Here is a 12,603-nt window from a genome sequence, read left to right on the forward strand (position 1 = left end):
TATGGCTGAGTAATATTCCATTGTATATATGTGCCACATCTTCTTTATCCATTCATCTGTTGATGGACACTTAGGTTGCTTCCATGTCCTGGCTATTGTAAATAGAGCTGCAATGAACATTTTGGTACATGATTCTTTTTGAACTATGGTTTTCTCAGGGTATATGCCCAGTAGTGGGATTGCTGGGTCGTATGGTAGTTCTATTTGTAGTTTTGTAAGGAACCTCCATACTGTTCTCCATAGTGGCTGTATCAATTTACATTCCCACCAACAGTGCAAGAGTGTTCCCTTTCCTCCACACCCTCTCCAGCATTTATCGTTTCTAGATTTTTTGATGATGGCCATTCTGACCGGTGTGAGATGATATCTCATTGTAGTTTCGATTTGCATTTCTCTAATGATTAATGATGTTGAGCATTCTTTCACGTGTCTGTTGGCAATCTGTATATCTTCTTTGGAGAAATGTCTATTTAGGTCTTCTGCCCATTTTTGGATTGGGTTGTTCGTTTTTTTGTTATTGAGCTGCATGAGCTGCTTGTAGATCTTGGAGATTAATCCTTTGTCAGTTGCTTCATTTGCAAATATTTTCTCCCATTCTGATGGTTGTCTTTTGGTCTTGTTTATGGTTTCCTTTGCGCTCACAGCTTATTGAATGGAACATGGACTGAATTTCAGCTCCCAGCTTCCCACTGCAGCCAGGAACCCATGTGCAGTGGACAACCTGCACAGCCCTGTGAGGCAGCATTGGTTCAAGTAGAGGTAATTACAGGAAGAATAAAGGAAAGCAGAGCAAGGGCTCTTGGGAAGCACGGAGGGGTAAGGTCTCTGGTGAAGGATGTGGACATCAAGCCAGGTTAGCTCGCCAAGAGCAGAGCTGGGAAGGGGCCTTCCCTGAAGGCTAAAGGGCACTCTCTGAAGCTGGGAAAGAATGGGAACTGGTGGGGGGGATGCCAGGGCCCCCATCCAGGTGGCAAGATAGACGGATGTTTTCACAGGGCCCCCTGCTGTGGTCCTACCACGGGGTGGGGGCTTACTCTGTAGGGTTCGGTTTGAAGCACTCTCACTTACCGTCACATTGCAGAACAGCCCCAAGCAGGACAGACTCTTAGTGTCCCCATCTGTGTAAGAACTGAGCCTCCAGAGGTTTACGTGACTTACTCAAAGCCACCCAGCTAGGAAGCAGGGGGGCTGGGATTTGGACCCAGCATGCTTAGCCACTACACCCTACTAACCTGTTTTCTTTTTTTTTTTTTTTTAATTTGGGTATAGTTGCTTTTCAATGTTGTGTTAGTTTTTGCTGTACAGCAAAGTGAATCAGCTATATGTATACATCTATCCCCTCCTTTTTGGATCTCCTTCCCATTTAGGTTACCACAGAGCATTGAGTAGAGTTCTCTGTGCTATACAGCAGGTTCTCAGTAGTTAATCTATTTTATGCATATTAGTGTATATATGTCAGTCCCAATCTTCCAATTCATCCCCACCCTTTCCCCCCTTGTGTCCATACATTTGTTCTCTACGTCTGGGTCTCTATTTCTGCCTTGCAAACTGGTTCATCTGTACCATTTTTCTAGATTCCACATATATGCGTTAATATATGAGACTTGTTTTTCTCTTTCTGACTTATTTCACTCTGTATGACAGTTTCCAGGTCCATCCACGTCTCTACAAATGACCCAATTTCATTCCTTTTTATGACTGAGTAATATTCAGTTGTATTCTGGTTTTGTTTCTCTGCTTGAAATTCAAGTGCCAGATAGAGGGAGCCTAATGTGTTTATGAGGGAAGGTCAGTTTTCCCAAGGGAAAGGCGAGGAAGAGATACTGATTTACTTGTAGACTGCCACTAGGATCCCTCGTGGAAGAAGGGAAATGGATGTTGGGTGGACAACCTTAGAACATAAACTGTCCTTTAGTGTAGAAATTTAGAACCGCTTGCCCTGTCCTCCGTGCAAGACTGGCACTGTGGTCCCCAAGGTTCCATCCCTGCGGTGAGTGGACACCCAGTCTCCAGAGCCAAACCCTGGCTCTGCCACTCACTGACTGACGCTGAGCAAGTTGCTTTACCTGTCTGTACCTCAGTTTCCCCATCTGGGTTAAAGATAGTGTCACCTACCTCCTAGGGTTGGGAGGAGGACCAAATGGGTGTGTTCCTTGTGTGTCATAAGCGCGCTGTATGTCAGCTATAATTATCATTATTTGAACCGGTAGGAGTTCAAGCAGATCCAATCAATGTGAACTCAGCCATCCACTGATCTGGGTTGACTCACTCATCTGGGCAAGGGAGGGGAGGGAATGATGGGCAAGAAGGGAACTTGGAGCCACAGCCCTGCTGAGAGAACTCTGAAGACCAGGAGCGGATGTCTAAAGGGGTCTTCAGAGGTGCCCTGGTGTGGGCTGTGGGAGGGGACACCACTCCATCCCAGCCTTCTCCCAAACACCTCCTGGATGTACTCCCCTCTTTCCCTGCTCCCAGGAGTCTGATTTGGGAGTTTGCTTTGTGTTTCTTTCTGGAGTTACAGCGCCCACTCATCTGAGTTCCAGTAACAAGAGTAGCCATGAGCACTTCACCCATGCTACTGCATTCAAGCTTCGAACCCTGGTGGTGGTGGTGGTGTTACCGAAAGCTCGGCCTCTCTGTACACCGGCGCCGAATCAAATCCCGGAGACAGGGTTTTGGGTGAAGTAGAAAAGGATAGCTTTATTGCTTTGCCAGGCAAAGGGGAACACACCGGGCTTCTGTCTCGAAAAACTATGTGCCCCGACCCCAGAGGATTTGATGGAGGGTTTTATAATGGTGGTTCAAAGGTGGGGTCTCTGACAAGGGCGTGAGCAGGCTAATCTCAGGTGGTCATCTCAATCTTGATGGGCTTCTCTGGTCCCTTTAATCTCGCCTCAGGGGGTTTCTTGGCTGCTCCTCCCTTGATTAGCAACTGTTCAAATCCGCCCTTTGGAACTCAGGGAAGGTCATGGAGGCTGGAGTCTTGCCTCTAAGAAATGGTGGACAAAAGGAGGCCTCTGTGCCCAGGCCCCACTCGGTTTCAGCGGTATCAGTCAGGGTCCTGGATGGTTTGCCCGGACACAGATTACAGCCTTTAGCAGAAAAAGCCTCTCTTGGAAGGATACTGGGAACTCATGGCATCTCGATGGAGGTCGGACATCCAGGCTTAGAAAACAGAGTGCTCCAAAGGCTGGGCGGCCAAACCCGCAGCCAGCACTGTACTCAAGGAACAACTTAGTCCCCTTGCCAGGCACTGTGCCCTCTGTCCCTCACTCAAGATTCAAGGCTTCAGGAGGGAGTCCCCCGCCCCCACTTGGGACCTGGGGCAAGGAAAGGGGCTGGCACCTTTGGATTCTGGACTAAGAGGCTGGAGGGCTGCACATACTAGCGAACTACCTCTAAAGATCTGGTGCTATGGTGCTAACAGAAAGAGGCAGGGGTGAACGCTGGACAGATCAACAAAGGAAAAAGAAATATCCACTGCAGTAGATTCTATTACAAACATCCCCATTCTAGAGATGACAAACTGAGGCTCGAGTAGTTAAGGGAATCTCTTGCAGCTAGTAAGACATGTGACTTCAGAACCTATGACACCATTGTGCTTCTCTGGAGTTCTTTTTGCTCCCCCCACCTTTCCAGAAAACGTGAATTTAGAGAATCCTCGGGAAGAAGACAGGGAAATAACTTGGCAATGTCTGGCACATACTGAACACAATAAAAGTTGGGTGGATGGATGAAAGAAGGGAATTGGGAAGCAAAGGAGAAGTCATTTGGAGATATGGGGTGGGCTTATCTCTAAGCAGACCTGAGTTGATCCAACCTCCCCAATCCTTATTCTCAAATCACTTAGTTCCTGCTTTACCAACAACCAAGGACTTTTTAGACGCTCCCTTGGCCAAGCGCCCTGGCCGAGAATTGCACTGTCACTTGCGACCAGCTCCCTGGGCCCGAGGACCAAAGGCGCAGGCCCGGGAGAGGCTGTGGCCGGCGGAGACTGACCTGGAGGGGCAGGGGCGGGGGCGGCGTGGAGGAGGCGGAAGCCGGCGGTCAGCTCTGCTCCAGCTCGATTGCCATGTCCCGCCAGGCGAAGGACGACTTCCTGCGGCACTACACAGTCTCCGAACCCCGGACCCACCCAAAGGGCTACACAGAGTACAAAGTGACGGCGCAGGTGAGGTGGGGCCCAGCGGGGACTTTGCCCTTTTAACAAGAGGGGGGCCGTGTTTTACGTTAAGGCAAGACGCTGCTGGAAGCTCCCATTTTAGACGACAGAAATGGATTTCCCCTTTAAGGGGAGGTGCCGGTAGGGCCTTAGTTTACTTCTTTAGCCATCAAGGGGCGGGGCCATAGGAGGGCGCTGCCCTTTTAAAAGGGCGTGATGGCAGTGCCCAGACTGTGAGGTGTGGGTGACCACGCGCAACGCGTGGCATCTATCCGTCAGGCTGTGAATTTAAGTTAATATGAAAACTCTGGCTCAACTCAAATACTGGTTAGTTCTCCAAGCTCTTGGAGTAAGTTTTGTCTATTGGTTTGTTTGATATTTACATAAAAGCCCTTTAAGGAGTTGAATTACTTTTAATTTTAAAATAAATAATGCTTGTGGATGACTAAAAATTCATACAGGTCAAAAGATATTAAGGAGTAAGTCTCTTCACACAGCAGGAAGTCAATAGATAAAGACTAAAGTTGATGTATGAAGCAGTAACAACGTTATAAGCATATATAAAGATGGAAGAAATCATGAAAAGAATTAAAAACAAACAGTATAACAGAGTATCTGTAGAATGATATACAAGAACTGCCTGGGGAAGAGTTTTCACTGTAAAATTTTTGTACTTTTACAATTTTGAAGTAGGCAAATATTAAACTGGTGCATTAATGACTATTAAAGTGAAGCAAAAATGTAGAGACTTCCAAAGTGATTTAGAAATTTATTTATTTGTTTGTATTTTTGGCTGCGTTGAGTCTTTGTTGCTGTGCGCGGGCTTTCTCCAGTCGTGGTGAGCGGGGGCTACTCTTCGTTGCAGTGCGCGGGCTTCTCATTGTGGTGGCTTCTCTCATTGCAGAGCACGGGCTCTAGGTGCACAGGCTTCAGTAGTTGTGGCGCGCGGGCTTAGTTGCTCCGTGGCATGTGGGATCTATCCGGGCCAGGGATCAAACCCGTGTCCCCTGCACTGGCAGGCGGATTCTTAACCACTGTGCCACCAAGGAAGTCCTCCTCAATGGTTTTTAAATATAGTTTCTTTTATCCAAAATATTTTAGGCAAGTCTGTTGTGAAAAGCAAAGTCCAGGGTTTCAGTGCTAGCAGTCCCTCCACAGGTCATGTTCCCTCTCTGAGCCTCTACTTCCTCATCTTTTAAATGGGCATGTGAATCATGTCTGCCTCCCTGGGGTCTAGGATAATGAACAGATGTTTTGAAAACTGTCAAACTTACTTCAAGCTGTAGGATTTTTTTTTTTAATTATTACGAACATAACATAATGCAAATGGAGTCTTTTTTTCCACCTCAGACACCAGTCTGCTCTTCTTGGGTCACAACCCCAGTGAGGGTTTCTTCTATGTCCGGGAGTGTTCACACACACAGGCTTCCTCCTTTAAGGGAGAAATGGCTCCTGGGACAGAACCTCATTCTTTAGAGAACTTGGGGTTCTTTGGTTTCAGAAGGAGATGCAGGGACTTGGCCCTTTGAAGGAACTGAGATAAAAGTTGGGCTGAGGATGGAGTCCTCTAGACGGGCCTTTAGGGATGGAGCCTCCCATTTTGAGACAGGCTGGGACCTGGGACCCTTTACTGGAGTGCTTGCACTTGCACCTAGACAAACAGAAAACAAAGAAACTATAAGGGGCTAAAAATAACTGCGTGCCTGCAAAGTCTAGGCAATTATGAACAATAAGATACAAAAAGACCACAAACCAGTTGCCACTTCTGAGGTGCCTGGAGCAGAAGCAGGGTACCGGCGCATGCTCCCTGCACACAGCACCACCAAGGGGGTGGGCAGACCACCTAAGCCGCCCCTCCAGCCCAACCCACTGATCCGCCCCTGCCCTCACCCCATTTAAGGAAACAGTCAACCCTCCTCGGAGACAGCGGATAAGGGCACATGTTACTTGTTTTCCATCCCAAACCAGTAAAGCCTTAGGTCCCAATGAAGCCTTGCCTGAATTTCTCAGCTGGCCTCATCAATTTCTGTTGATTAAAGAGTCCAAGGACCGGTAACAATTTGACAGATGAAGAAACTAAGGTGCATGGTAGAAAAACTGCTAAAAGTTACACTCAGAGCCTTAAAGCCAGGACACCTTGATACCACTGGCCAAAGCGCTCTGCCCCTCTGAAGGTGGCTAGGAGGTGGCTCAGATTTTACAGGGTGATGGGGTGTCTGCGATGTCAATCTCTGGTCTCACTGGTTCTTAACTTTCTTCCTCAGTTCATCTCAAAGAGGGACCCGGAGGATGTCAAAGAGGTGAGCCTCCTGGGAGGAAGGGACCATTTCGCAATTCCAGATCTGGAAACAGTAAAGGGACGGGGGTAACTCTGCCAGGAGACCAGCCCCCCTTCCTCGCTGGCCCTGGGAGGAGGGGGTGCTGTGCCCTAATGCACACACAGTGTGGGGCCAGGCTGGGGGTGGGGAAGGCCGCTTCCTACCGTTGTTCAGCCCTGTCAAGTCATGTGTCCCTCTTAGGTGGTGGTCTGGAAGCGGTACAGTGACTTTCGAAAGCTGCATGGAGACCTGGCCTATACCCACCGCAACCTCTTCCGCCGCCTGGAGGAGTTCCCTGCCTTCCCCCGCGCCCAGGTGTTTGGTGAGTCTTGATCCCAGCTTTCAGGCCAAAGATGGAGAGGGCATTGAGCAAAGGGGACCGCTGCTGGTGAGGGCTGGATAGAGGGACCCTGAAACTCCTGGCAAAGACGAGTTTCAGACAGCTGGAAGGGCCCTTAGAGATAGATGGCCTCATTTGACAGATGGGCAAACTGCTCTGCCCTTATTGTGTGTCGAGCCCTTTAACATTCCTGTTCTCATTAGCCCCATTTTCAAGATGAGGAAACTGAGGCTCAGGGAGATGAAGGGGCTTGACCTGTAAGTGGCAGAACCTGAACTCCAAGCCACAAGCCAGTGTTTCGTCTAGACCTGCGCTTGTCCAGAAATAGCAGCCACGGACCACCTGTGGTTGAGGAGTACCAGAGATGTGGCTAGTCTGAACTGAGATGTGCTGTCTTCGAATACACACTGAAAAAAGAATGTAAACTATCTCAGTAATTTACATATTGATTACATGTTCAAATGAGAATATTTTGGATATACTGGGTTAAATAGAGTGTATAATTGAAATGAACCTTTCTTTTTACTTTTGTAAAATGTGGCTTCTCGGGAATTCCCTGGTGGTCCAGTGGTTAGGACTTGGCACTTTCACTGCTGTGGTCCCGGGTTCGAGCCCTAGTTGGGGAACTAAGATCCCACAAGCTGGTGCAGCACGGCCAAAAAAAAGAAAAAAGGTGGCTTCTAGAAAATGGTAAATTATATGTGAGGCTCATATTCCTTGTTACGTGTATCTCTAGACTCACAGGAGATGTTCTTTTGTAGGAAGGTGAAAGCTCGTTCCTGGCAGATTATGCCAGGTAATGGGAAGTACAGCAGGCTACCCACCCTGACAGCTGATAACTAGCCCAGAGTTAAATAACTCTGCATGATACCTAGACCAGAACAGTGAAACTGTAAAAATGGGGCTACTTGCTGTGTGACCTTGGGTGAGTCACCTCCCCTCTCTAAGTCTTACTTTCCTCCCTAATACATCAAAACCACCTGTAATTATTTGTTTCCTGTTGGTTGCCTGCTTCCCCCTGTCTAGGATGTGATACGCATGAGAGCAGAGACCTTGCTTCTCTCTCATTCACCTTCTGAACCTAGCACATAGTAGGTGCTCAACAAACATCTGGTAGACGGATGAGTAGGGAGATTGGTCCCTCCTTGCAAGACCCTCACCCCAGGCGGAGCCAAGAAAGATTCCTAGGAGAATGGGAAGGGGGGCAGTGGGCTCCTCAGAACCAGGAAAAGTGGCCTGGGGGCCAGAAGCCCTTGTGGGTCACTGTTCTCTCCCTGCCCCTTGTCCTGGCGGGTGCAGGCCGGTTTGAAGCCTCGGTGATCGAGGAGCGGCGAAAGGGGGCCGAGGACTTGCTTCGCTTTACTGTGCACATCCCCGCACTCAACAACAGCCCCCAACTCAAGGAGTTCTTCCGGGTATGTGTACCTGCTCTTCCCCCGTCCCCCGCACCTGGGAAGCTTACCTGCCCACCAGGCTGCACCCTGTGACTCCCCCTGGCTGGTCTTTCTCTCCTGAAGGGTGGGGAGGTGACACGGCCCTCCGAGATGTCCAGAGACGTGCATATCCTGCCACCCCCTCTGATCCCCACACCGCCCCCTGATGAACCCCGGGTGCAGCCTCATGAGCCCTGGTTGCCCCAGCCGCTCCCCGCAGAGAGGAGGGGCCTCGAGGAGTTGGAGGTGCCAGGTACATGGGGTGGGAGAAGGAGCCAGGGCTGGAGGGCCCAGAGCATGTGTATATGGGGGGTGGGGACCACTCCCTCCTCAGTGAAAAGCCTGGGGTGTTTCCCAGCTCCTCTACCACCGTCCTGCTGAGGAACTCTGCACAGGTCATTTTCCTTCTCTGGGCTTTAGCTTCTTAATCTGTAAAATGGGCACAAACTCTAAGAACGGGCTTATCTATGCCTGTGGTTGCTGGAAGGATACAGTGAGAGGGTAATTACATTTTGAAAGCTGGGAAATAATAAAAGCAGGCATGAATGTCCCCAATGATCTGTTCCTCAGTGGACCCCCTGCCATCCAGCCCTGCCCAGGAGGCCCTGGATCTCCTCTTTAACTGTGGGAGCACCGAGGAGGCGTCCAGTTCCCCCGGCCGAGGCCCCCTCACCGAGGCTGAGCTTGCCCTCTTTGACCCCTTCTCCAAGGAAGGTAACAAGTTGGGACAAGTGAGGGGTGGGGCGAGGGGGGGAGCTGGGCAGGAGGTCCTTAGGGGCAGGGAGGCAGAGGCGGGCACAGCCACTGGCTGGCCTGCGCCTTGCCCGTGTAAATCTGAGAAAGGCGGCCCCTGTGGACGAAAGGCAGCCTTGGTGAGAATTAGAAGCAGTGCCCTTTCCCCCGCGCTAGCAAGCTGGACGGTCCTGTACAGTGAGCAACCACGGAGGAAGTGAGCCACTTCCCACCGTGGCATCTTCTCCCTGAGAAAGCTGTGGAACCAGCAGGGTGTCACCGTGCCCCGGGAGGGTTTCAGTTCCTTTGCTGGAAGCCCGAGGTGGGGATTCCTGGCTAGCTCGGGGTCTGGCTGTAGATCTTCTGCCAAGAGGCCCTGTTGGTCAAGGGAGGGGAGGTCTGGGCTCAGAGAACAGCAGAGGAGGCCCCTGGAGCAGCCACTGACATGTGAGGGCACCAGAGATGGAAGGCCCCCCATGGAGGCCCTGGTCCTGAGCTCCTTGTCAGATCAGGGACTTGACCATGCCAGGCTCTGAGACACGGGGTCTTTCCGTTTTAAAATTCTCCAAGTTTATGCTGTTACTACGACTGGGGTATTGAAGTGGCTGATTGCACTTCCGGATCATCATGCAGCAGTTTCATTTTGGATTCCGCAGCAGTCTTTTTAAGCCCATTTTGTTGGCTTCCCTTGGTGACCTCTTGGGCAGGCCCTTAGCTTTCTGGGGTCCGATCCAAATCAGGACCTCAGTCTCCCATCCACGTTCCCACCAGCTCAGGCCTGACTGCCCTTGGCCATGGTGACAAGGGTGTGAGGACTGTCCTTTTACTCTTCTTGTTCTTCTTCCCCCCCCCAGCCCCGCTCCCAGGGCTGGGGAAGGGAAAGAAGGGACTGGAGGGGAAAGGCAAGAGTGGTGTCACCATGGCTGATGAACCGGCCACAGGTAAGCGGGCATCCAGATACTCTGCCTTGCCCCAGCCAAGCCCCCTGGGGTACCCAGTGCCCAGATGCTTGGGCAGGAGCCTGTCAAGACTCCTCAAAGGCAGCTCCCATAAGACATTCCCTTGGCCCACGAACAAACTCCTAAATCCTTGCCCACACCAGGCCTGGCAGTGCACTTCACTCAGATGCTGCCTCCTACCCTTGCCCCACTTTGTGGGCACCTCCAGCCAGCCTTTCACCATCGGAATTCTCCAGGCGAGGAGCCGGCGCTCGTCTCTCTCTCTTCAGCACGTACACCAGGCTCTTGAGCTCAAGTACTAGGGCGTCCCAAGAACTCTTCCGTCTTCTGCTCCATTAGCAACACAGGGAGGGCTGTAGTCCAACTGGGAAGTGAGATGTCACCTCCCCTTCCTGTAAGAGGCCCCTGGTCTCCACATGGAGTCCCTTGGATAGGGTTGGAGAGAGGCCCACCCTTCCCTCTCCAGGCCGGTGGTGTGCAGTGGTGGTTCCTAGTCCTGCACCTTCCCTTCAAAGGCCCTTTCATCAAAGATTCACCAAATCCCTAGCCTTCTTTTGTGTAAGCTATGGAGGGCATCTTTAACCATCTCTTTGCCAGTCCTAGAGGATATAAGAGCCCTTCTCTCTGGAATGTGCGAATACCTACCACCCACTGTCTTCACATTTGGGGGCCTCAGCTGAAATTGTAAGACCTTAAAAAAGCCTTGAGATTTTCTGGAGCCATTATTCTAAGATTACAAGGCTTGGAGCATTTCTACCCTTGACCTGGCATAGTTTGTCTAGCATCCTTCAGTTAAACTTTATGGAGGAAATTCTTGGATTTATAGGTCAAGCGTAGTCAGGACGGAAGTAGAACCACTGACCCAGAGCTTGCAAACTAATGTTAATGTGTACTTAAAGAAAGAATTAGGCTACATTGTACATCTGAAACTTATATAATATTGTAAATCAATTATACCTTGAAAGAAAGAAAGGAGGAAAGAAAGAAAGGAGGAAAGAAAGAAAAAGAAAGAAGGAAAGGGAAACAATGAATTAGGGAGGTATGGCTGTTTTTACCAAAGTACACGAACTCCACCAATCAAATAGATCATGGCTAGTGTGCTATGTACAAGTGGCTTTTGGATTGCTCAGGCACTGAAGAACCCAGGACAGGTTGGTGGGCAAGAGAGGTCTGGGGATGGGCAGCAGGCCCTGGGAATAGGAGGTCCAGTCTGGCTTGAGTCCTCCATATCTGATTGCAGAAGGTGTAGGCCCCAGTCCTACCCACATGGGTGAGCTGGCAGCATTGGAGGCAGAATCTGAAAGACTGGACCAGGAACCCTGGGAGCCAGGAGGGCAGGCGGAGGAAGAGGACGAGGAAGGAGGGCCCGCCCCTGCCTATCTGAGCGAAGCCACAGAGCTCATCACCCAGGCCCTACGGGATGAGAAGGCAGGCGCCTACCCTGCAGCTTTGCAGGGCTACCGGGATGGTGTGCACATCCTGCTTCAGGGAGTTCCTGGTGAGCGGGACTGGAGGGTGGAGGGTCAGGCCTGGGGTACTGGATGGTGCAGTGAAGGGAGAGGAAAGTAAAAAACAAGCAAGTCAAGGATCAGAATTGCTCCTCACTGACCAATTGTATAACCTTGGGCTGTTTCTTTACCTCTTGTGGCCTCAGTTAAAATGGGGAAAATATATCTGCCTCCCAGGGAGCAGGGAAAGACACATGGTGATGCTTTGAACTGTAAGGGGCTAGACCAGGGGTTCTGAACCCAGGTACCTCCGCTGAGCCATTCTGTCTTCACAGGTGACCCATCACCTGCCCGCCGGGAGGGTGTGAAGAAGAAGGCGGCTGAGTACCTGAAGCGGGCAGAGGAAATCCTGCACCTGCATCTGTCCCAGCTCCCACCCTGAGACGGGAGAGGACCCTTTCCCAGGACTCTAGCTCCAGCACTGCCAGCCACCCTCTTCTCCTCTCCCTGGTGCCTGGCCTGATCTCCTGGTCTTGTAACTCCAGAGGCCATTTCTGTGTGTAACTGGACCAAGAATGAGACAAATAATGAATTCTCAGCTCCCTGACCACACCTGCCACCTTGGAATCAGGGACTCACACGTCTGATCCTGCCTGTCTCTATCTTGATATGTGAGCAGCAGCTCTGGTCCCTAGGCTCTTTGTTTATCCATCTAGAACCGGGGTCTGCAAACTACGCCCCACAGCCAAATATGGCCCACTGCCTTTTTTTGGTAAGGCCCACAAGCTAGAAGAGTTTTTACTTTTAATAGTTGAAAAAATTCAAAAGAATAATATTCTGTGGCAGGTGAAAATTACATGAAATGTAAGTATCTAAAAAATAAAAGTTTATTGGAACACAACCAGGCTCGTTTGTTTACGTGTCGTCTATGGTTGCTTTTTCACTACACCAGCAGAGTTGAATAGTTGGAGAGTTGACTGGTTACGACCTGTAAATCCCAGAACATTTACTGTTCTGGCCCTTTGCAGGAAAGGTTTGCTGACCCCTGATCTAGAAAATAGGGAGAAGAGTCTCCAGGGAAACAGAAGAGAATGACAGCAAGGCCCCTTGAGCCCGGTTATTGGGTGAAGAGGAACCAAAGCGGGTGCACGCACTTCGAGCCCCGTGGTTCAAAGCCAAACCGTGATGATTCAGAGGGCTGGAGCCTGGGA

The 12,603-nt window shown here is 50.4% G+C and overlaps 1 protein-coding gene across 1 annotated transcript; it reads left to right on the forward strand.

Moving 5' to 3' along the window:
* The first annotated feature begins 3,963 nt into the window (after nucleotides 1-3,963).
* Nucleotides 3,964-12,284, forward strand: SNX15 (sorting nexin 15). Its single transcript, XM_068556418.1, has 8 exons — nucleotides 3,964-4,171; nucleotides 6,427-6,462; nucleotides 6,682-6,802; nucleotides 8,120-8,235; nucleotides 8,338-8,506; nucleotides 8,824-8,967; nucleotides 11,185-11,442; nucleotides 11,728-12,284. Exons 1-8 carry the CDS (start codon nucleotides 4,073-4,075, stop codon nucleotides 11,832-11,834), a joined length of 1,050 nt encoding a protein of 349 aa, XP_068412519.1. The 5' UTR covers nucleotides 3,964-4,072; the 3' UTR covers nucleotides 11,835-12,284.
* Nucleotides 12,285-12,603: the final 319 nt, after the last annotated feature.

This window comes from Eschrichtius robustus, chromosome 11 (assembly GCF_028021215.1).
Source record: "Eschrichtius robustus isolate mEscRob2 chromosome 11, mEscRob2.pri, whole genome shotgun sequence".
Classification (NCBI taxonomy): Eukaryota; Metazoa; Chordata; class Mammalia; order Artiodactyla; family Eschrichtiidae; genus Eschrichtius; species Eschrichtius robustus.